The following is a 24685-nucleotide window of genomic DNA, read 5'->3' as shown; positions in this document are numbered from 1 at the left end:
TTTCTGAAAGAGGAAATAGCTACTGGTTTAGATAATATTTTTCAGAAAACCAAACACTCATGGTAGTAATGTTCTAGTTTCCAAAATACACCACACCTCCATTGTAGAATGCTTTTTTGATAATTTATGAAAATGTGGTTAAGAATGAGAGAGGGGGTGATAGTTTTTGACATGTTACATCTACAGACTCGTTAAACGGTACAATCACAGTATATTTCATTCTCTCTGAATATACCCCTTTGTAGGAGAATATGTTGATACTTGCAGAATTTTTATTCCTCAAAGAACTTACAATTATTTATATACATGAGTAGTATGGAGGTTATATCTATCTGGTTACAGAGTATGTAGAAACTATGTTTTAATATGGTTATGGCTTTACCAAAGGACCCACTGTAACATATACTGCCTGTCAAAAAATGTAAATCATCCAGAGGAGGAGGAGGAAACGAAATGAAGTTTCATGGTTTGAGAGGGTATGTAGTGTTATTTCAGTGATTATAAAATCAAGTCAAAGCTATAAAGAAATTGGTGTTTTGAACCCGCATGTTTGTATGACGTTACATTCCATCTGGATGCACACACTGGTTCAGTCGAATCATTGTATCTGCTCCTGAGGCAAGATGGCCCACAAATGTTGTAACTGATCCTTGATATCCTGGGTACAGCCTCTAGGATGGAGTTGACATCTGAGCTGGTCCCACATATCTACTATCAGGGAGATATCTGTGGATCTTGCTGGCTACAGGAGTAATTCAACATTACACAGACAATTCATAAACACACATGCCATGTGTGAATGAGGGTTGTGCCATGAGTTCCCTCAGTCACTACCAACCATGACTTGAAATCATACTCAATGTCACCTCACACCTTGTGCCAGGAGTACCACCGCTGTGTCTCTCCAAAACTTAGAAGACTGCGACTTCTCTCCAGGTGACTACCATAGCTGGTGACAGTAGTCTCTGGGGTAGCGTAAAAGTGTGATTCATCGCTGAACACAATGTGGTGTCATTCATCACCAGTTCATCCTTCGTGATCACAGCACCACTCCGAACTATGCATGGGACAGTAGTTCCCTAGTCCAGCAGCTGCTAGTCTCCAACCAGTGGTGCAGAACGACTCAGAAGATGGGGTCTGTTCAAAAAATGTGGAACATTTGTAATTTCCCACCAATGGTGCGTTGGAGCGAAATGCAATTGGCATCTGTGCACGCTCCTGTGTTTGATGTGTAACTGCCGGCAGTTTCATTGTTGTATGTGTGTTAATTATTGTTCAGTGTTGTATTGAGTGGAGCATTGTGTTGCACAGTTTGCAAATTTCGAGATGGCAGAGTTAAAGGAGCACCATGTCTGCATTAAATTTTGCATGAAACTCAAGAAAATGTTTACAGAGAGAGACCAAATGATGAAGGAAGCCTGCGGTGATGAGTGCTTCTCATTGTTACAAATGGTTCACGTGGTTTAAAAATGGCTGGACGGAAGGTAACTTAGATGACCCTCATCAACGTCTACCAATGACACGCTGTCAGCAACATCAACAAAATAGTGCATGCTATTCGAAGACTGACTGACTGAGAGATTGCAGAAGAATCCACCTGAAGCTTTTCACACCCCTTATATACCCTATCAGGCCTGGTAAAAAGCACTAAATATGAGCAACACAAACACACTCTGATGCCTGTTCTACCCTGCGCAGAGAATTGCAACTCTAATCATTTACATACCAGCTGGTGGTGTGTACATGTACGAAGTTCCATTGACATCTCACTGTGACTTTGGGTACTTTCCTTCTTTTGGTCACACAGTGTATTTGAGATCTGACAGTTAACAAGTGGTCTAAATGTTTCATCTGTTTTCTTGCTGTCAACTATTTGTGGGTTGTTAACATTCAGAGCAACGTTTTTGAAATTGCTGGAGAAGGTATTTCTTGTTTCTCTCTTTATCAGGTTCTGCGTTGTTTTTGGTTTGACATTGAATCTGGTAATTTCAGTCATTATGCACAAAAATTTTGATTTCCTGATTACTTTATTGAAGCTCTGAGACTAAGTTTTATAATGCCTCTAACTACCTGGGAAATGTGACTTTTGTGAGTGCAAAGTTGCTATCTCTTCCTGTGGCAGAATATTTTAATTCCAGTAGCATGCCATGGTTTTGTGATTGATTGCTTGACTTGAATTCTGTATGTCTTTTTGGAAAGAACATGCTACATACTTAGTAGACTCAATTATAAATAGAGTGTCATTAAAAGCTTGTCAGTTGTGGGTGATTTTATTGTATGAAACAAATTTTACTTTCAACCACATTATTTACTATGTTGTTTAGTTTACAGTGCAGTTGGTTTTGGGGTCATAAGGCCTTACCCTCTGAGAGCTATAAATACAAAAAGCAAATGCTATGTACCAACTTAAAGAATTTTTAACATCATACAGTTTAAACTATCAACCAAATTTTGACGTAATTTATCTAGATTGAACATCATGAGTGTTCAGTATTGCCAAGACAGTGTATGGGCAGTTACATTCTATTAAGATAAACGAAAAGAGCTAGGCATGTAGCATTGCAACTGTGGCAGGTGCATAAAACAGCAAACCATTTATGTGAGTTAGCTGCATGTATCCCCTAGTAGTATTTGACAGCTACTGCATAATTTTGGAGAATTCAGATACTGTACGTCTTGCATGCTTATATTCTCTTTCATAACTCAGTGACATTAGTGGATTCTATAAAACAGTTAAAAGTTGTCTTTTTAATTTTTTTTTTTTTGTTAGTACTGCAGAAGCTGCAGTATTGATTTCTTTACTTTAAAATTCACATTATATTCATTTGTGATGATATCAATAAAGTATATAAATTATTTCAGCTGATGGATGGAGCCAGATCAGCAGCTAGAACAATTCAAAACAATCTTTTAGATAATAGTAAACAAGAGGCAATTGATATCCTTCTGTTGGGTAGTACCTTGAATACAGAACTGGCTGACAGAGCTCGCATTCTTTTACCTGCAAACAGACTTCATGGTAAGTTAGTTGTAACATAATTTCAATACTTTTTCACTTCAGATGTTCTGATTATTATTTGATATCATATGGTACACTATGGATTACTGAAATTGGTTTATTTCATGTTCAACACAAGATTAGTCACATTTAATGATATGTTTTCCTACTATAAACATCCATTACATTAGGAGGGAAAGGAGAGAATACCTGTACTTCTCACCAAGATGACATTTGAGTCAAAAGAATTTCTTTTCTTATTTTGGTGCATATTGTGCAATTTGTAAATAGATTTGCAACTTTATACATGTAATAGATTTGTTAAATTTTCCCCTTTTAAGTAGTTGTGTCACATGTTTTGTTCAAACCAACAACATAGAATATTGTGCTGTCATAAAGTTATTTGTTTTGGACAGTTTATAGTCAACTGAAGTTCACCTGAATTTTGTGAAGACTTACAAGGAGTCTGTGCCTTAATATTCACCAATTAAGAAGTGGTTGGCTGAGTTCAAATATGGATGTGCTTCTCTTGAATATGATCAGTGTGAAGGACATCGGAGAACTGCAATCGCAGATTAAAAGTCAAGAAAGTACATCATATGGTATTTGACTATCTCTAATCACAACTTTTTGAATTAATTGTCACCAGGAGAAAAGGTTCAGTACATTTAACATGAAGAATTAACTTGAAAAAACTTTGTGAAAGATAAGTGCTGTGTTTAGAAACTGCTTACGAAGAGCAAGTGCAAAAACAATTCACTCAACAATGCTTGTACCATAAAAAATGCAGCTAATTTAGGCTGGTAGTTTATTAGGCAAGTCACAAGGAAACCAGAAAGGGGTCCTGTTGGAAACTTTTTGGAGAAATTCTGAAGACATGCTTTTAACTTCTTTTTTTATGATCATTAATTTCACCTTTGACACAAAATTTTTCTTGGAAAAAATCCATTTTCTTCTCGTTTTTCTCATAACACAAAGACAACATACTTTTTGAGTAACATCATTCAATACTAAATTAAACAGAACTAAATTCCCTACAAATTGAGTCTAATGATTTGCTTTGTCTAGGGCATCATTTTGGAACAAGCACTCATTAAAATAATGAGTGGGGAAGCACAGTCCCCCCCCCCCCCTCCCGCCTATGTCCTTTGCTCTTATTCACTTGTTCCCTCTACTTATGTCTCAGCCTGTGTATTGCAAGTTCCACACGAGGTCTGCTGATGGGACGCTTTTGTTTGACTCCTCGAGCTTTCCTCCACTCTCTACACCTACATCTGCTCCTTCACATCCACCTACACCTACACCCATACCCTGCAAATCACTGAAATGATGGTCTGATAAAACTATTGAGCGCTGTTTATGCCTTTTGCAAGTGAGCAGAGGGTGTAGAATAACTCTAGCTTCTTGGAACTTCCAGAATAAAAAAAACACCAAAAATACTTTGATTTAAACATGTATTGCCTGTGATGTAACCCTTCTTTTCTACAAAAAATGTTGTTCCTATTTTATACAATGTATGATCAAAAAGTAAAAGGAATTTTTTAATTTCGTGGGTGTTCCACATCCAATTTTCTAAATTGATTTTCACCTTGTTGGTACACGTTTCTGATGTATGTTTGCATTTTCAGCTGTTTTTAATATTTAGTTTATTGTTAATAATCGAAACAGTTATACATGTTTTTGAGTGCATGGTGGATTTTTACTTTCAAAAAAGATGGATCAAAGAATTTTTATTAAATTTTGCATGAAAAATGGAACAGAGTGCAGCACCATATTCAAAATATTGACTTTGACTTTTGACGAAATCGACTGTCGACTATGAGTAAGACAAGAGTTTACAATTGGCACAAACATTCAAAGAGGGTCGAGAAGATGATGACCATCCTGGACACTCTAGCACTTAATGACACTAATGTGGAAGAAGTGAAGAAAATAGTTTCGGAAAATTGCTGAATTACCATCAGAGAGGTTGCTAATGATGTTGGCATATTCTTTGGCTCATGCTGAGCATTTTTTGACATGGAATGTATAGTAGCAAAATTTGTTCTAAAATTGGATTTTGACCAGCAAAAATGACATTGTGTAGACATCGCTTTGGAATTGCAGAATTAAGTTGACAACAGGTATAATGGGTACAACATCCAAAACAAGTCCCAATCGTCCAAATGGAAAATGCCTGAAGAGCACAGGTCAAAAAACGTTTGAAAAGTTCTATCACATGTGAATGGTCTTACTGCTTTCTTATAGTACAATGGGAAAGTGAATCACGAGTTCCTTTTGTATGGCTGTACTATCAATAAGGAATACTACCTGTAAGTTATGTGGTGTTTGTGTGAAGCTATCCGAAGAAAACAACCAGGATTGTAGCAAAACCACTCATGGAAATTGTATCATGGTAATGTTCCCACTCACACCTCAATACATGTTCATGATTTTTTGACAAAATAAAAAAAGGTTGCATTGCCTCAGCCACTGAATTTGCCGGACATGGTCCCCTGCAACTTCTTTGTATTCCTAGGGCTGAAGAGAACCATGAAAGGACATAGTTTTGCCACCATTTATGAGATAGAAACAGTTGCTGAAGGAACCGAACACCATAATGAATAGTGAGTTCCAGAAGTGCTCCCAAGATACGAAAAAGTGCTCACAAGTGTATTATATCTCAGGGAGATTACTTTGAAGGGAACAATGTTGATGTTCATGAATAAGTAAAGATTCTTTCAGAAAAAAAACTCCCATTATTTGTTGATCACACCTTACTCATGGGGCCCAGTGTGTTCTGTAAATATTGTATGGCAGTGAAACTTGGTAGATATCCTAATGCATTAATGTGGAACTGATGAACACTGGAAAAAACTAAGTTCAAATTTAGACTACTAGGTGCAAATCTGGCATGGTACATCGTCTTGTCAATGTCTCTAGTGCTCCTATTGAGCAAGTAGTGTAAATGACAGTTAATAATAAAATCAACCCATGGTTTTCTCACTTGTTTGACCTTTTCTGCCCGCCTCCCATTCCTAATCCACTCGATATGGAAATGTTTCGATAGGTCTTTCTTGCACTCACAGTGCCAGATTTGTGCCTGGTCACCAAAATTGGAACTAGTTTATTGCCAGTGTAATTCGGTTCTGCATAAGCACTTTAGAACATCTGCCATGTTTTGCTGCCATGTGATAATTACAGCCCACACTGGACCTCTGGGAGAAGTTGCACTTGTAATTGTAACTACCCAGTACATACAAGGAATGTCTTTAAAGTTTGATGAATTGTATCATATGTTAGAAACCACACTGTGTAGGATGGGTGTCCACACATTCGCATTGAAAGAGATGTTGACAAGTGCCCCTATTGTGCAAATCACTGAAGTGAAGCAGCGGTGCACACTGCAAACAAGGTAATGGAGTCAGTATAAGAACTTGTGTCATTGCTAAATGTAACAATGTGGTAACATGAATTTTTGCTTCAAATTATGGGAAATGGAGATAGAAAATCATGAAATGTTGGTGCAAGTGTATGGTGTTGAAGCAGTGAGAAAAAAGTGTGTGTTTGAATGGTTTAAATGCTTTAGAAATTGAAAGGAAGGTGCCAAGAATGAGCAGCGCATTCAGGTCAACCATCATCTTGCGCAATGCCAGAAAATACCGAATGAGGGTGACGGATGCTTGCAGATGAATGGCAGCTTTCTTTCAGAATGATAGTGGAAGAGTTGAAGATGAGCAAAGACAGTGTAAGCACTATTGTTGATGAACATTTAAAAACGGTGGAAGATTGATGCCTGGCTTGTACCACAAACACTGACAGATGGGCAGAAGGAAACTCAGGTGAAAACATCTGAAAATTTCATCTAAATTTCTGACTGGAATCTGCAGTTTTTGGAAACCATCATTACCAGAGATGAGTCCTGATACTACACACATGATCCAGAGACCAAGCAACAGCCAGTGGCATGATATTCGTCATTCGTCGTCGTCCAGAAATAAGAGGAATCGTGGTGGTGGCAATTAGTTGAGCAGCCCACACGCAATGGAAATCAGTACAGAAATGAGTATTAGCGATCATGGTGTCATTATAGGAACTATGGTTAAGAAAATTAGAAGGCTAGGAGAGTGTTTTTGCTAGAAAGAGCAGATAATCAGTTGTTAGCATCTCACTTAGACAGTGAACTGACATCACTTAATTCCAGTAGGATGGACTTAGAGGAATTATGGACAAAGTTTAAGCAGATTGTGAATTCTGGCCTGGAGAATTATGTGCCTAGTAAGTGGATTAAGGACAGAAAAGACCCACTATGGTTTAATGGCAAGATTCAGAATTGCTGAGGAAGCAGAGGCTGTTGCACTCTCAGTTCAAAAGGGAACATGCACATGGTGACAAGCAAAGATTAGTAGAGATTTATGAATCTGTGGAAAGATTGATGTATGGTGCATACAATAACTACCTCTGTCATACATTAGCAAAAAGTCTGGCAGAGAACCCAAGAAAATTTTGGTCCTATGTAAAACTGCTAAGTGGGTCTAAGGCTTCCATCCAGTCACTTGCGAATCAGTCTGGTGTGGAAGCTGAAGACAGCAGAACGAAAGCCAAAGTTTTAAATTACATGTTCAAGCAATCATTCATGCAGAAGAATTATACAAATGTATAATTGTTTGACCATCGAGCAGGCTCCTGTATGGATGACATAGTAATAAGCATCCCTGACGTAGAGCAGTACCTGGAAGAGTTGAAAACAAATAAATCACCAGGTCTGTATGGAATCACAATTTGGTTACCCAAAGAGTACTCTACAGCACTGGCCCCTTATCTTGCTTGCATATACTGTGAATGTTTCACCCAGTGCAAAGACCAAAGTGACTGGAAAAAGTGCAGCTGACTCCTGTGAATGAGAAGGGCAAAAGGACAGACCCACAGAATTACAGACCAATATCCCTCACATAGGTTTGATGCAGAATCCTTGAACACATTCTCAGTTCAAATGTAATAAATTTTCTTGAGACCGAGAATCGTACATCCACGAATCAGCATGTTTTTAGAAAGCATCGCCCGTGCAAAACTTGGCTTGCCCTTTTCTCACATGATGTACTGTGAACTGTGGATGAGGGGCAACAGGCTAGATTCCTTATTTCTAGATTTCCAGAATGTGCTTGACATTGTGCTCCATTGCAGGCTGTTAAAAAATATGTTCACACACATGTGAGTGGCTCAAAGAATTCTTAAGTTATAGGACCCAGTGTGTTGTCCTCGATGGCGAGTTTTCATCATAGACAAGAGTATGATCAGAAGTGCTCCAAGGAAGTGTGATAGGACCGCTGTTATTTTCTATGTATATAAAAGAATTGGCAGACAGGGTGGGCAGCAATCTTTGGTTGTTTGCTGAGGATGCTGTGGCATATGATAAGGTGTCAAATTTGAGTGACTGTAGGAGAATACAAGATGACTGGACAAAATTTCTAGTTGGTGTGATTAATGACAGCTAGCTCTAAATGTAGAAAAATGTAAGTAAATGCAGTTGAGTTGCAAAAACAAACCCGTAATGTTTGATTACAGCATTAGCAGTGTCTTGCTTGGCACAGTCATGTAATTTAAATATTTGGGCATAATGTTACAAAGCGATATGAAATAGAATGAGCATGTGAGGATTATGGTAGGGAAGGTACATGGTCAACTTTGGTTTATTGCGAGAATTCTAGGAAAGTGTGGTTCATCTGCAAAGGAGACTGCATATAGGATGTGAGTGTAATCTGTCCTTTAGTACTGCTTGAGTGATTGGGTTCTCTGCCAAGTCATATAAAAAGAAGACATTGAAGCAGTTCAGAGGCAGGCTGCTAGGTTTGTTACAGGTAGATTCAGACAACACGCAAGTGTTACGAACATGTTTCGGGAATTCAAGTGGGAATCCATGGATGGAAGTTGACATTCTTTTTGAGAAACACTATTTAGAAAATTTGGAGAACCAGTATTTGAAGCTGACCTTAGAATGATTCTACTGCCACCAACATACATTGCACATAAGGACCACAAAGATAAGATATGAGAAATTAGGGCTCACATGCAGACTTATAGAGAGTCGTTTGTCCTTCGCTCTGTTTGCGAGAAGAACAGGAACGGTACGGTAGTGGTACAGGGTACACTCCACCACATGCTGGATGGTGGACTGCAAAGTATCTATGTAGATGAAGATATTTCTTTTGCAGACCTCCCAGAATGACACATATGGGATGGAGACTACTCATTAGGAAAATGTTGCACAAAGTGTCCTGATTTAAAATGGGACTATGTCAAAAAATAAGTGAAACAAATTATTTGGGTGCCAAATTAAGAAATCTTATCCTTGCCCTCAAATTCTATGGTGACACACACAAACAAACAAACATTGTCATGACTGACCACATGCAGTTTTAGTGGGTGAGGGGTTGTGCATGGGGGAGAGGGTTAGGGGAGGAAGAAGGCAGAGGACATGATAGGCGGTTGAGGAAAACTAGCTGACAGCTGGGAAAGTTGGCAAGATATATGGACTAGGAATGTGACACCGGTGAGCTTATTCTGGCCACAGACATGAGCAGTTGTATGTAGTACAAGATGAGACGCAGTAGGGTGTGAGAAAGGGAAGATAGAACAAAGGAAGAGGGAGACTGCAGAGGGAGGTGTGAGTGTAGTGTGAAGAAGGTTGTTGAGTCATAGGGCAGGGGCGGAGGACACAGCCTCTAGTGTCCTACAGATTTTTCAGAATATTAGTTTCTGACATGAGCACTTGGTAGCTATATTAACTTACTGCTAATGCAGTGCTGTAATTTATGTGCATAGTGGCACACTTACAAACACCAAAACCTCCAGAATTCCTCAGCTCAGCAAGGGGATGATTTGGGTACCGAAAACTTTGTGCCTGACTGAAGGTGTAAAACATAATTTTGTTTAGATCACTTTAAAATTTTATTACGTCTTCTCCTAATCGAAACATTGATTGAGGCAAAGTCTGAAATAACACCGAGATATGTGGTCTTACCCATGGTCAAATTTATTGTCTTTCAACAGTTCATGCTTTGTTGAAAATTTAGTTACAGTTTTATCATATTGGGACAATTTTATAAGATACTTCTCGTGACAAAATATTTAAGTTCTTGACTGAAATTGTTAACATTAATTTCTTTTATAAATTTGACCTTTAATACAAATATGTGATCTTTTTCATATTATTTATATATTATTTCGCTTGTACACACATATTCAGCAATTACTCATTAAATGTAATTGTACATACTTTTGGTTTTATGTTATGTGGATTATTTTTATATGAGATACTGCAGTTTTACATTGCTAAGAACAATGAATTACCCTGCACGTGGGTATTTTTTGTCAGAGATGATTGGTTTTTGCCAATTATCATTTTTAATTTTAAAATGTAACAAAATACTCAAATTATTATCCAGAACTGTTAATTGTTTACTCAGAAATTCGTGTTAAAGACAAAACTTTGAAATAACATATTATAGGATTTAAGAAAAGGTATCGGGTTCATCATTAAATATTCAAATCACATAGTATATTATAAGCTGTCTAAGATGGCTACTTTTCGATATATTTGTGGGGAAGGGATTAGTGGAGATTGAGGCCAAGAGAATTATGGAATCTCTGCTACAGCATGCCATGTGTCCACCTCCACCCCTGTTCGTCACTCATCCTGCACTCCACTTCATCTCTGCAGTCTTCCTCTTCTTCTGTTCTATCTCCCTCACCCAATCCACTCCTCCACATCATCATGACCTGTGCACGACTCCCCCTGTCTGTGGCCAGAACAAGCTCACTGTTACCACCTTCCAACCCAGGTGTGTGTGTGTGTGTGTGTGTGTGTGTGTGTGTGTGTGTGTGTGTGTGTGTGCACCCGCGCACTCCATTGCTCGTTTGTGTGTGCTCTGTTAGCTCAGAAAAAAAAATGTACCCATCAATACCTTCAGCTATACTGTCAGTTGTTACATTTAATCCGTACATTATTTATATTCCATCGAAGACTTTCCATCACCATAAAACATCACATTAAACAAATGAAATCCTAACAACTTGGTTTTAGCTGTCTTTCTGTATCGATGTAAATGATATTTCCACACTGTAGAATATGATACAAATTTAACGTTACCTTTCATGTTTGTTTCTTCTAATTTTACAGCTCCAACAAGTGTGTTACGGGAGATGTGTAAACGCTGCAATGAGTATGTGTTCATGTCAACAGCACGCATTGCAGTTGGCACTTACAATGTGAATGGTGGCAGACATTTTCGCAGTGTCGTGTACAAAGACCTTTCATTATCAGACTGGTTGCTAGATGCCCCAAAGCTCTCAGGATCTCAATGTAAGTGTTATTTTAAATGAAACATTTAAATTCTGTCATATGGAGACTGCTTTTATAGAGTAATGTATGACATAATTGTGCCATAATAATTAGCATGGACATTTGTAGAAATCATAAACCCTAACATAGGGCATAAAGCCCAAGTATTATAAAATCATGCAAAAGTGAGAGCCGTACAGTACATTTGACAGATAAAATAGTCACAGTACTAAAATTACAAAATATGGTGATGTCTGCAGTGATTTAAAATAGCACTGAATGTAGATGAAATATTGATATATTTGAGGACTGAAAAGAAGTGAGAGAATTAAGAAGGCCGCTTCTTCTTCCTGGCCTTGTCCCATGTCTCCATGGGGTTGGCATCTAATTTTGGATTTTGCATCGTTAGCAGTGGTGGGTGGCTGGCTGGCTGGGTGCCCTTCCTGATGTTGCTACTTCCTCCGGGAATGGAATTTGTGTATCTCATCTATCTGCATCTAGTGTTATCTCATGTGCAAGTGAGAGAACATTTTCAGAATGTTTACAAATCGTGTAACAGACGGAACATAGGTAGCAGCCTGGTATTCAACTAGTTGCATGTGGGAAACCACCTAAAAACCACATCTAGGCTGTCTAGGATGCCGGCACTCATCATTATTCCCCCATGTGGATTTGATCAGAGGACTGAACACCTCCCTGCGTCCCAGAACCAGGCATTTTAACACACTCGTATATCCGGGCAGGTAGAATTAAGATGACGCTATAAGAAAACAAAATGAAATTATTAGATATATATGGCATAATTAATTCTCATACTGATGTTTTGTAAAGGTTTGGTAGAAAGAATGCAAATTCAATAACCTTTCTCTTCCTCAGTTCACTTTGCCACACAGCAGGGTCAGGCACTGTGAAGAATATCATTCTGTTGCACGTCACACTGCAAACTGTTGTTTTCATTGGGAAATGTGTGTAAATAAAAGCCCCAAGGGAAGAAGAGGTTTCATTGATGCTCTTGACGCCATCTCCAGAAGCCTTTTCATGTTTATTTCAAGTGGCAGTATATCTGAAATATTTTCCCTAGTCACACACAAGAAAACTGCATGATTTCAATGCTAGGCATCATGATTCTGACATCCATCGCAGAGGTGTCAAGAGTAGCTGTGAGATGTTAGTGAGGCACGTGTGACAATCTCGCCATAGCATAACATGTCCATGGTAGTATTGGACAGAATTGTGGGGAAATTTGGTGTCAATATGACTTCATTAACTCACTTTATACCTCACATAAATTTATGAGCGTGGCTCCCCCCCCCCCCCCCCCCCCCCCTGCAACTTGCTGTTTGAAACATGACCCAGACCACGGGCGATGTCACATGGCACAATGCTTTTGCACCATTACAGAGGAAGGTTGTAGGCACCTTTGAGCCAGATTTCAAACTTGTGAATCACAATGGGGGAAAATGATGGTGTTGCAAAAAATGACCCTTTAATTCTTTTGAGCAATGTATTTCTGTACTACAATTTATCTTGCGTAAATTCTGTATGAATAAAAGGACATTGTACAAATGGCACCAACCAAACAAGGTAGTGCAGTTGTTAAGGCACTGGACTCATATTTGGGAGGATGGAGTTTTTTCTTTGTCTGATGCCATCCTGATTTAGGTTTTCTGTGCTTTTCCTAAATCATTTAAGGCAAATGCTGGGATGGTTCCCTCATCAAGGTCATAGCTGATCCCGTGTCCTATCCTCGTAAAGCATACATATATAAGCTGTTTGTATGTGTATTTTTCAGCCATTTATTTTCATTGTATTTTGATGACAAATCGTTCATAATTTTAAGATGATCCTTGGATGAATGAATAAATTAAGGTAGAGGTAGAACATTAGTACATGTAGTGCCCGTTCCAGCGCGGAAGTGATAGAAATAGCACAAAGAACACAAGGATGTATAGGAAGAGGAATAGCAAATAAAATGTGGAAGAATTAATTCAGTTAAAGAATAATAAACAGAGAAAGGTGAAAAGAGAAAGGAGAGGAATGTGAGGTGAAGGGTCAGATGTGCAAATGGCTGGGGGAATAAATAAGCAAATAATAAAAACAAATTAAATTCTAATGAACATCAATACAGGAAAGGGGGTGAACAGCAGTTACTGAAAGAAACATGTTTAAAAATTTCTCAGAATTTGAAAGCTACACTGCACGTAACATGTTTAAAATAATTCTGATGTAACGTGGTTATTTAGTTTGAAAAAGTAGGTTTGTTCTGCTTTTCCTTTTGAAATTGGTTTTTTAAACTAAAAAAAGAGATAGCTATGTACTTGTTATACTAGATGAGATGGCGAGTTACCTACTTGTGATTTCCAAAATAAAGCACCTGCAAACAATCATAAACATATGTAATTTTTTTAAGTGCGTTATCTGAAAACTACCTTGAGCAGTTAAACAGAGAACCGACTTGTGGCAATAACATATTAGACCTTCTGGTGACAAACAGACCTGAACTATTTGAAACAGTTAACACAGAACAGGGAATCAGTGATCATGATGTGGTTACAGCATCGGTGATTTCAGCCGTAAATAGAAATATTAAAAAAAGGTCAGAAGATTTTTCTGTTTAACAAAAGTGACAAAAAGCAGAGTACTTGATGGCTCAACACAAAAGTTTTATCTCAAGCACAGATAGTGTTGAGGATCAGTGGACAAAGTTGAAAACCATCGTACAATATGCATTAGATGAGTATGTGCCAAGCAAGATCATAAGAGATAGAAAAGAGCCACCATGGTACAACAACCGAGTTAGAAAACTGCTATGGAAGCAAAGGGAACTTCACAGCAAACATAAACATAGCCAAAGCCTTTTAGACAAACAAAAATTACATGAAGCAAAATGTAGTGTGAATAGGGCTATGCAAGAGGCGTTCAACGAATTTGAAAGTAAAGTTCTATGTTGTGACTTGGCAGAAAATACTAAGAAATTTTGGTTTTAAGTCAAAGTGGTAGGTGGATCAAAACAAAATGTCCAGACACTCTGTGACCAAAATGGTACTGAAACAGAGGATACAGACTAAAGGCTGAAATACTAAATGTCTTTTTCCAAAGCTGTTTCACAGAGGAAGACTCCACTGTAGTTCCTTCTCTGGACTGTCACACAGATGACAAAATGGTAGATATCGGAATAGATGACAATTATAATTGCTCAAAAGAGGAAAGGCCTCTGGACCTGATGGAATACAAGTTCGATTTTACACAGAGTACGCGAAGGAACCTGCCCCCTTTTTGCAGCGGTAGGTCTCTAGAAGAGCGTAGCATTCCAAAATATTTGAAAAGAGCACAGGTCATCCCCATTTTCAAGAAGGGGTGTCGAACAGATGTGCAGAACTATAGACCTATATCTCTAACGTTGATCAGTTGTAGAATTTTGGAACACACATTATGTTCACGTTTAATGACTTTTTTGGAGACTAGAAATCTACTCTGTAGGAATCAGCATGGGTTTCGAAGATGATGATCGTGTGAAACCCAGCTCGCTCTATTCATCCACAGACTCAGAGCCATAGACACGGGTTCCCATGTAGATGCCGTGTTTCTTGACTTCCATAAGGCATTTGATACAGTTCCCCACAGTCGTTTAATGAACAAAGTAAGAGCATATGGACTATCAGACAAATTGTTTGTTTGAATTGAAGAGTTCCTAGATAACAGAACACAGCATGTCATTCTCAATGGAGAGAAGTCTTGCGAAGTAAGAGTGATTATAGGTGTGCTGCAGGGGAGTGTTGTAGGACTGTTGCTATTCACAGTGTGTGTGTGTGTGTGTGTGTGTGTGTGTGTGTGTGTTTATATATATATATATATATATATATATATATATATATATATATATATATATATATATATATATATATATGGCCTTGTATATAACATCGGAAGTTCACTGAGGCTTTTTACAGATGATGCTGTAGTGTATTGAGAGGCTGTAACAATTTAAGGCCCTTTATCATTTATCTACAATACAGCAGGTCAGCAACTGGAAGCAGTTAATTCCATAAATTACCTGGGAGGACCCCCCCACCCCCCACCCCTTCCCCATGAACCATGGACCTTGCTGTTGGTGGGGAGGCTTCTGTGCCTCAGCGATACAGATAGCCGTACCATAGGTGCAACCACAACGGAGGGGTATCTGTTGAGAGGCCAGACAAACGTGTGGTTCCTGAAGAGGGGCAGCAGCCTTTTCAGTAGTTGTAGGGGCAACAGTCTGGATGATTGACTGATCTGGCCTTGTAACAATAACCAAAATGGCCTTGCTGTGCTGGTACTGTGAACGGCTGAAAGCAAGGGGAAACTACGGCCGTAATCTTTCCCGAGGGCATGCAGCTTTGCTGTATGATTAAATGATGATGGCGTCCTCTTGGGTAAAATATTCCGGAGGTAAAATAGTCCCCCATTCGGATCTCCGGGCGGGGACTACTCAAGAGGATGTCGTTATCAAGAGAAAGAAAACTGGCATTCTACGGATCGGATCGTGGAATTTCAGATCCCTTAAACGGGCAGGTAGGTTAGAAAATTTAAAAAGGGAAATGGATAGGTTAAAGTTAGATATAGTGGGAATTAGTGAAGTTTGGTGGCAGGAGGAACAAGACTTTTGGTCAGGTGAATACAGGGTTATAAATACAAAATCAAATAGGGGTAATGCAGGAGTTTGTTTAATAATGAATAAAAAGTAGGAGTGTGGGTAAGCTACTACAAACAGCATAGTGAACATATTATAGTGGCCAAGATAGACACAAAGTCCATGCCCACTACAGTAGTACAAGTTCATAAGCCAACTAGCTCTGCAGATGATGAATAAATTGAAGAAATGTATGATGAGATAAAAGAAATTATTCAGGTAGTGAAGGGAGACGAAAATTTAATAGTCATGGGTGACTGGAATTCTACAGTAGGAAAAGGAAGAGAAGGAAACATAGTAGGTGAGTATGGATTGGGGCTAAGAAATGAAAGAGGAAGCCGTCTGGTAGAATTTAGCACAGAGCATAACTTAATCATAGGTAACACTTGGTTCAAGAATCATAAAAGAAGGTTGTACACATAGAAGAATCCTGGAGATACTAAAAGGTATCAGATAGATTATATAATGGTAATACAGAGATTTAGGAACCAGGTTTTAAATTGTAGGACATTTCCAAGGGCAGATGTGGACTCTGACCACAATCTATTGGTTATGAACTGTAGATTAAAACTGAAGAAATTGCAAAAAGGTGGGAATTTAAGGAGATGGGACCTGGATAAACTGACTAAACCAGAGGTTGTACAGGGTTTTAGGGAGAGCATAAGGGAAAAAATACAGTAGGAAACAAATGGGTAGCTCTGAGGGATGAAGTAGTGAAGGCAGCAGAGGATCAAGTAGGCAAAAAGACGAGGGCTAGTAGATATCCTTGGGTAACAGAAGAAATATTGAATTTAATTGATGAAAGGAGAAAAAAAGTCTCAAAAATGAGATTGACACGAAGTGCAAAATGGATAAGCAGGCATGGCTAGAGGAGAAATGTAAGGATGTAGAGGCTTATCTCACTAGGGGTAAGATAGATACAGCCTACAGGAAAATTAAAGAGACCTTTGGAGAAAAGAGGACCACTAGTATGAATATTAAGAGCTCAGATGGAAACCCAGTTCTAAGCAAAGAGGGGAAAGCAGAAAGGTGGAAGTAGTATATAGAGGGTCTATACAAGGGCGTTGTACTTCAGGACAATATTATGGAAATGGAAGAAGATGTAGATGAAGATGAAATGGGAGACACGATGCTGCGTGAAGAGTTTGACAGAGCACTGAAAGACCTGAGTCGAAACAAGGCCCCCGGAGTAGACAACATTCCATTGGAACTGCTGACGGCCTTGGGAGAGCCAGTCCTGACAAAACTCTACCATCTGGTGAGCAAGATGTATGAGACAGGCAAAATACCCTCAGACTTCAAGAAGAATATAATAATTCCAATCCCAAAGAAAGCAGGTGTTGAAAGATGTGAAAATTACCGAACTATCAGTTTAATAAGTCACAGCTGCAAAATACTTACACGAATTATTTACAGACGAATGGAAAAACTGGTAGAAACCAACCTCGGGGAAGATCAGTTTGGATTCCGTACAAATGTTGGAACACGTGAGGCAATACTGACCTTACGACTTATCTTAGAAGAAAGATTAAGGAAGGACAAACCTACATTTCTAGCATTTGTAGACTTAGAGAAAGCTTCTGACAATATTGACTGGAATACTCTCTTTCAAATTCTAAAGGTACAGGGGTAAAATACAGGGAGCGAAAGGATATTTACAATTTGTACAGAAACCAGACAGCATTTATAAGTGTCGAGGGACATGAAAGGGAAGCAGTGGTTGGGAAGGGAGTGAGACAGGGTTGTAGTCTCTCCCCGATGTTATTAAATCTGTATATTGAGCAAGCAGTAAATGAAACAAAAGGAAAATTCGGAGTTGGTATTAAAATCCATGGAGAAGAAATGAAAACTTTGAGGTTCACCGATGACATCGTAATTCTGTCAGAGACAGCGAAGGACTTGGAAGAGCAGTTGAATGGAATGGATAGTGTCTTGAAAGGACGATAAAAGATGAACATCAACAAAAGCAAAACGAGGATAATGGAATGTAGTCGAATTAAGTTGGGTGATGTAGAGGGAATTAGATAAGGAAATGAGACACTTAAAGTAGTAAAGGATTTTTGCTTTTTGGGGAGCAAAATAACTGATGATGGTCGAAGTAGAGAGGATATAAAATGTAGACTGGCAATGGGAAGGAAAGCGTTTCTGAAGAAGAGAAATTTGTTAACATCGAGTATAGATTTAAGTGTCAGGAAGTCGTCTCAGAAAGTATTTGTATGGAGTGTAGCCATGTATGGAAGTGAAACATGGACGATAAATAGTTTGGACAAGAAGAGAATAGAAGCTTTCGAAATGTGGTGCTACAGAAGAATGTTGAAAATTAGGTGGATAGGTCACGTAACTAATGAGGAGGTATTGAATAGAATTGGGGAGAAGAGAAGTTTGTGGCACAACTTGACTAGAAGAAGCGATCGGTTGGTAGGACATGTCCTGAGGCATCAAGGGATCACAAATTTGGCATTGGAGGGCAGCGCGGAAGGTAAAAATTGTAGAGGGAGACCAAGAGATGAATACACTTAATAGATTCAGAAGGATGTAGGTTGCAGTAGGTACTGGGAGATGAAGGAACTTGCACAGGATAGATTAGCATGTAGAGCTGCATCAAACCAGTCTCAGGACTGAAGACCACAACAACAACAACATCTGGGAGTAGGCGTTAGGAGTGATTTAAAATGGAATGACCATATAAAATTAATCGTCGGTAAAGCAGATGCCAGACTGAGATTCATTGGAAAAATCCTAAGGAAATTTCGCCCACTGCTTGAATAATGCTCACCGGTGTGGGATCCGTACCAAATAGGGTTGATAGAAGAGACCCATCGGAGAGCAGCGCACTTTGTTACAGGATCATTTAGTAATTGCGAGAGCATTACAGAGATGATAGATAAACTCCAGTGGAGGACTCAGCAAGAGAGACGTTCAGTAGCTCAGTATGGGCTTTTGTTGAAGTTTCGAGAACATACCTACACTGAGTAGTCAAGCAGTAAATTGCTCCCTCCTATGTATACCTCGCAAAGAGACCATGAGGATAAAATCAGAGAGATTAGAGCCCACACAGAGGCTTACCGACAATCTTTCTTTCCACCAACAATACGAGACTGGAATAGAAAGGAGAACCGATAGAGATACTCAAGGTACTCTCCGCCACACACCGTCAGGTGGCTTGCGGAGTATGGATATAGATGTAGATTTGCAAAGGAATATGTAATAACATTGAAATATGCAATAATTGTTTTAATCATACCTTATAATATCAAATCTTCAGAAAATGCTCTGTTATTCATTCACTTTTACATATTCAAACTTACTACAAAATTTGGAAAAAAAATTGTTATCAAAAGTCATTCATCTAATCTTCAGACGATGAGTTACGTCCTTGTCCTTCTGGAGCTCCTTAATGTGGTAGGTTTTTGTGCAGGAAGTTTGTAAATGTAATATCAAGTGATGGACTTAGAAATTTTTTATTTGTCCCAGAGTGGCAATATTGATGTTCAAAAACTGCAAAGTGAGTCCTCAAACTGTCCATATCTTCACTTGTGGTTTTGGATGTTCTTTTCTCCATCGCCATATCCACATTGCCATTATGCATTCAGAAGCATGTTCTTGCAAACTCAGATTTGCTCTGTTACTTGTGACAACAGTGAATTTTTTTATTATTTTTTTATTTTTTATTTTATTTTATTTTATTTTTTTTATTTTTTATTTTATTATTTTTTTTTTTAGTTCACTCATGTGCTAGTCATTTTAATGATCTTGTCTATGTTGCTGTAAGTATAGTCTCTTTTCTCCTATAAGCATCTAATTTATATCATCTTTCAAAAATGTTTAGCCTTTGTGAATGGGTAAACATTTTATAACACCTTCTTCTGCAGTTCTCTCTACATGGATCTTTCACGCATACTCATGGAGCAGGCATTTTCCTGAATGAAATGTAGGATTCTATGCACTATTGTATGATTTTGGAAACATTTTCTGCCCCCTGTTCTGGATATTTTAATTTTTTCCTAGTGTTGCTTGTTCTTGAATTAGTTTTTTCCATACATTCTAAATTCTGTCTTTTTAAGGGGTGCACATAGTAATGTCATCTTCAGTTGCTTTTTCCATGTCTCATGATCTACTTTGTTAACATTAACTGGCTTTTAGTACTTGAAAATAAAGCACTTGTTCTTCTTTGTGACTCTTCATCTCATTAATCATCAGATGATGGTTGATATTCCAAAATGGCAGAGGGGATATCAGATGGAGAAACTGAATTACAAGTGTTGCCACTGGCAAGAAAAGTAGAAGGCAAAGTGGCTGATTCTGGTGGTTTTACCCTCAGGACATGCAAAGAACCAGTGCTACCTACAGAGCAACTGAAACGTGTTTTAGTATATTGTCTATTTTATATTTGAAACATTTCTTACTATTCAGCTTAACAGACACACAAAAAAATTAAAGAAGATAATATTTAATGTTACCACTTAAATGTCTGTAAGGAAATTAACAAGACAGAGAAGAGGAATAAAGCATTGCAGTAGGATTTCAAAACTGTGGTACTTTAGGAGAATATTGTAATACATATCAGGATTAGACTCTAAATTCCATAGAACAGCTTCCATCATCCCCCCCCCCCCCCTCTGGAACTCATAAATAACAAATTAACACTATAATAGAGTTCTGAACTCAAACACACACACCTAATTTCTTCACTACAACATAAACTTGACTAACATGTAAAGAATGAAAATAAATGCTCATCAAACATTTTTGACAATGCAGATAGTATTATTGATGCTCAGGCTACAGAAATATACCAACATTGTATGCTGGTTAAGTATTGCGCCAATGTAACTCTAGATATGTACTTCTAGCATTATAGTTATCTCATCATTGGCGGTTCGTAATTTCACCGGACAAAAAATTAGTCTACCCAGTGTGCATGCATAGCTGTATCTTTAAGCCTGAATAAATAGCACAGCAGTTGAGTTGTGTGTTGAACCTCACGTGCACTGCCTCTGTGTGAGCATAAGGAAGTAGTGATCAGTTAGACATGTATGTTTCAAGCTGACATTGCAAATAAACAAGGATAAATGAAAGGACATGACAGAGTGCAAAAGGGGCAATCATGTTTGGCTATGTCCGTGGCTATATGGTGTGTGAAGGTGCTGGATTTGTTGGCATTTCATAGCGGACTATTTGTGTCTACAGCCAGTGGTGTAACACACATGGCCATGAAACATGATATAAGAATTGTGGTCAGAAAAAGAACCTGACTGAGAGGGAGCGGAAATGCATTTCAAGGCTTGTGAATCAGAATCACTTCCGAACCTTACAGTAATTGCTGCAGGCAGTGAATGAAGCAAGAGAACATTGTGACGGGAACTGCATGCAATGAAACATTTGGAGCCAGTCACCTCACAAGAGGCCATTGCTCCCACACATATAGCTGCGCGTCTTCAGTGGGCTGGAGTTCATGAAACATTGACAGTATTTGATTGGCAGAACTTAATGTGGTCTGATGAATCACATTTTTGCCTACATTCAAATGACGCACATTAATGAGTGAACTGGAGCCAAATAAAGCATTTCATCCTGAATGTGTGAAAGCTCAAGTTCAAGCTGTAGATGGGTCTGCGATGTTTTAGGGGTGTTTTTCTTATAATGAATTGGGCCCGATCACTGAACTGAGCACTGACATGAACCAGCATGTTTCTTTAAACATTCTGAATGAGCGCATGTTGCCTTTCATTCTACATTTGCATGATAGTATGTGATATCCCGATTTTTTTTTTTTTTTTGAAGACAACAGCAGCAGAGTTCATTGGGCTGGGAGAATATGTGACAGAACAGGTTTTCTGAACACTTCCCTGTTCTGTTACTTATTGATTGACCTGCAAAATCACCATACTTGAACCCCATAGAAAATTTGTGGTACACATTGGAACAGTGGGTAAAGTGCCGCCATCAGCATCCTAGCAGTTTGGTGGAATTACGCGATCAAACCCTCAGTGAGTAGGATGTGATGTACCTGTACAACCTTCTGGACTCACTTCTTAACTGAATCCAGGTGGTTATCAAGTCCAGGGGGGAACTACATTGTCTCGAGGTGACTTAATTTTTTGTCCACTTAACTTATTGCAGCACAGCTGGGTAACTCATAGCACAGAAATACTCTCTTGTTTAATACATACCTATTTATTGAAATTAATATTGTGTCCCAACAGTAAATTCTGAGATATATCCAGTTGTAGCATTAAATTGAACACATCAAGTAGGCGAGAGCCATTTACATAACACTAAAGTGCAAAAATTTGAGTTTCCTAGTTTGTGTACTAATGTGATGATATGTTGGAGAGCAAGTTTCCATCTCCAGAGTTGTAAGAACTGGTGCTGAGTGTGAGGGTCCAAATGGCTGGTGGGGTGTAGCAGCCATGTAAGTGTCTTGAGTCTTTCTGTAGAGCAGGTGCAGCAACTGGGTACTGGAAATTGCCAATGCAAACAGTTCTCCTATGTTTATTCATTTGATCTGCTGCCAGCCTGGAGGTGGCAAATTTAAGTGCCAATCAGTTACAATGTCAGTTCATAAATAATGTGGGTCATTTCACATGTTGCCCTACCTGCAGTATGGCTGGAGTATGTATCAGTGGGTGGGTGCATAAAGTAGGTGGAACAGGGGTGGTGTCCCTTCAGTGCCATATAGTTTGACAAGGGTGTTCCAAATTTTAGGAAGGTGATGGAAGATACAGGAGGGAGAGGTGTTCTTGTTTCAGGGATTGACTCGAGAAAGTCATAGATCTAAAGGAGAAAGCTGTAGAGGTATTTAAGGTCTGGGTGCTATTGCAAAACAAGGAGGGTGCTTCTGACTCTTTCAGAAGTAGTAGCTATGCGGGGAGGAGAGGAGACAAATTTTTGTCACCAGTTTCTGTTTGAAGGTAATAGTGTTTTTGAGGCTGCTTATGGCAATGTGACAAGAAATAGGCAGCTGTCTGACCATGAACGAAACATACATGTATGGAAAAATCAAACAGTGGAAAATCTAGTATGAAATAATAACAGTATTATGAAAATGGTAGATTGCTACTCACCACATGGAGGAGATGATGAGTTGCAGACAGGCACACAAAAAATACAGTTAAAATTCGCAAGCACAACTCTCACATACATGGCCACTGTCACTGGATACTGAGGCCAGACTGTGAGCAACTACACATTATGGGCAAGCAATCAGTGTGGTGTGGATAAGGAGGAGGCTGGCGCGAGGAAGGAGACGTATAGCAGGGTAGGGATGGGGAACAGTGAAGTGCTGCTTGTGGGAGTATGCAGGGGTGTGGGGAGAAGAGTAGGTGGGGCAGCTAGGTGCAGTCAGGAGGCTAGGTGGAGGAAGTGTGAGGGGAGGGGAGAGAAGTAGGGGAAGGGAAAGAAAAATGGGGTGGGGTAGAGAGACTAGTGGGTGTGTTGCTGGAATAAAAGGCTGCGTAGTGCTAGAGTGGCAGCATGATGTACTGCTAGAGTGGGAGCAGAGAAGGAGATAGATGGGTGAAGGACAGGACTAATAAAGTCTGAGGCCAAGGAGGTTACAGGAATGTAGAATATATTGCAGAAAGATTTCCCACCAGTGCAATTCAGAAAAGCTGGTGTTGGTAGGAAGAATCCAGATGGCACAGTCCGTGAAGCAGTCATTGAAGAGAAGAACATTGTGCTGGGTAGCGTGCTCAGCAACTGGGTGATCCAGATGTCTCTTGACCATAGTTTCTCAGTGGCCATTCTTGCAGACAAACATCTTGTTGGTTGTTATGCCTGTGTAGAATGCAACACAGTGGTTGCAGACTGGCTTGTAGAGCACATAAGTGCTTTCAAAGGTTTCCCTGTCTTTGACAGGATAGATGATGCTTGCGACCTGACCACACTGGAGTAGATGGTAATGGGTGGACGTATGGGACAAGTCTTGCACCTAGGTCTATTGCTGGGATATGAGGCAAGAGGTTTGGAACAGGGGTGGAGTATGGATGGACAAGGATATCGTGTAAATTCAGTGGGTGGCAGAATACCACTGTAGGAGTGGTGGGAAGGATAGCAGGTAGGATATTCCTCATTTCGTGGCACAATGAGAGATAGTTGAAACCCTGGTGGAGAATGTGATTCAGTTGCTCCTGTCGTGGGTGGTATTGAGTCACGAGGCGACAGATAAACCACCCAGTTGCTGAACATGCTACCCAACAGAAAGTTCTTCGCTTCAATGACTGCTTCACAGCTGGCATCATCTGGACCCTTCCTACCATTAGCTTTTCTGAATTGCACAGGTGATTACTCTCTCTGCAATATGTCCAACATTACTGTAACCTCCCTGGTCTCAATCTTCATTAGTCCCTGTTCTTCATCCACCTACCTGTTACCACTCCAGCACTATACAGCCTTCTATTCCATTAAATGCACCCACTAGTCTCCCTCTCCCCTCCCCCTCTCTCCCTCTTCCTCTCCCCTTCTCCCTCCCACCCTCCCCCTCTCTCCCTCTTCCTCACCCTTCTCCCTCCCACCCTCCCCCTCTCTCCCTCTTCCTCTCCCCTTCTCCCTCCCACCCTCCCCCTCTCTCCCTCTTCCTCTCCCCTTCTCCTTCCCACCCTCCCCCTCTCTCCCTCTTCCTCTCCCCTTCTCCTTCCCACCCTCCCCCTCTCTCCCTCTTCCTCTCCCCTTCTCCCTCTCCCCTTTCCCCTCTCTC

General features: G+C 39.5%; 1 protein-coding gene across 1 annotated transcript in view; it reads left to right on the top strand.

Annotated features, from left to right (window-relative positions):
- Positions 1-24685, top strand: part of LOC126297796 (synaptojanin-1) — a 131564-nt gene that overhangs the window by 68523 nt on the left and 38356 nt on the right. The window contains exons 10-11 of the mRNA XM_049989003.1: positions 2863-3019; positions 11157-11339. Of these exons, the coding sequence (XP_049844960.1) occupies positions 2863-3019; positions 11157-11339 (340 nt within the window). The remainder of the gene's footprint in view (positions 1-2862; positions 3020-11156; positions 11340-24685) is intronic.

Source organism: Schistocerca gregaria, chromosome X, assembly GCF_023897955.1.
Source record: "Schistocerca gregaria isolate iqSchGreg1 chromosome X, iqSchGreg1.2, whole genome shotgun sequence".
Classification (NCBI taxonomy): Eukaryota; Metazoa; Arthropoda; class Insecta; order Orthoptera; family Acrididae; genus Schistocerca; species Schistocerca gregaria.
This window is presented reverse-complemented; position numbering and strand designations above follow the sequence as displayed.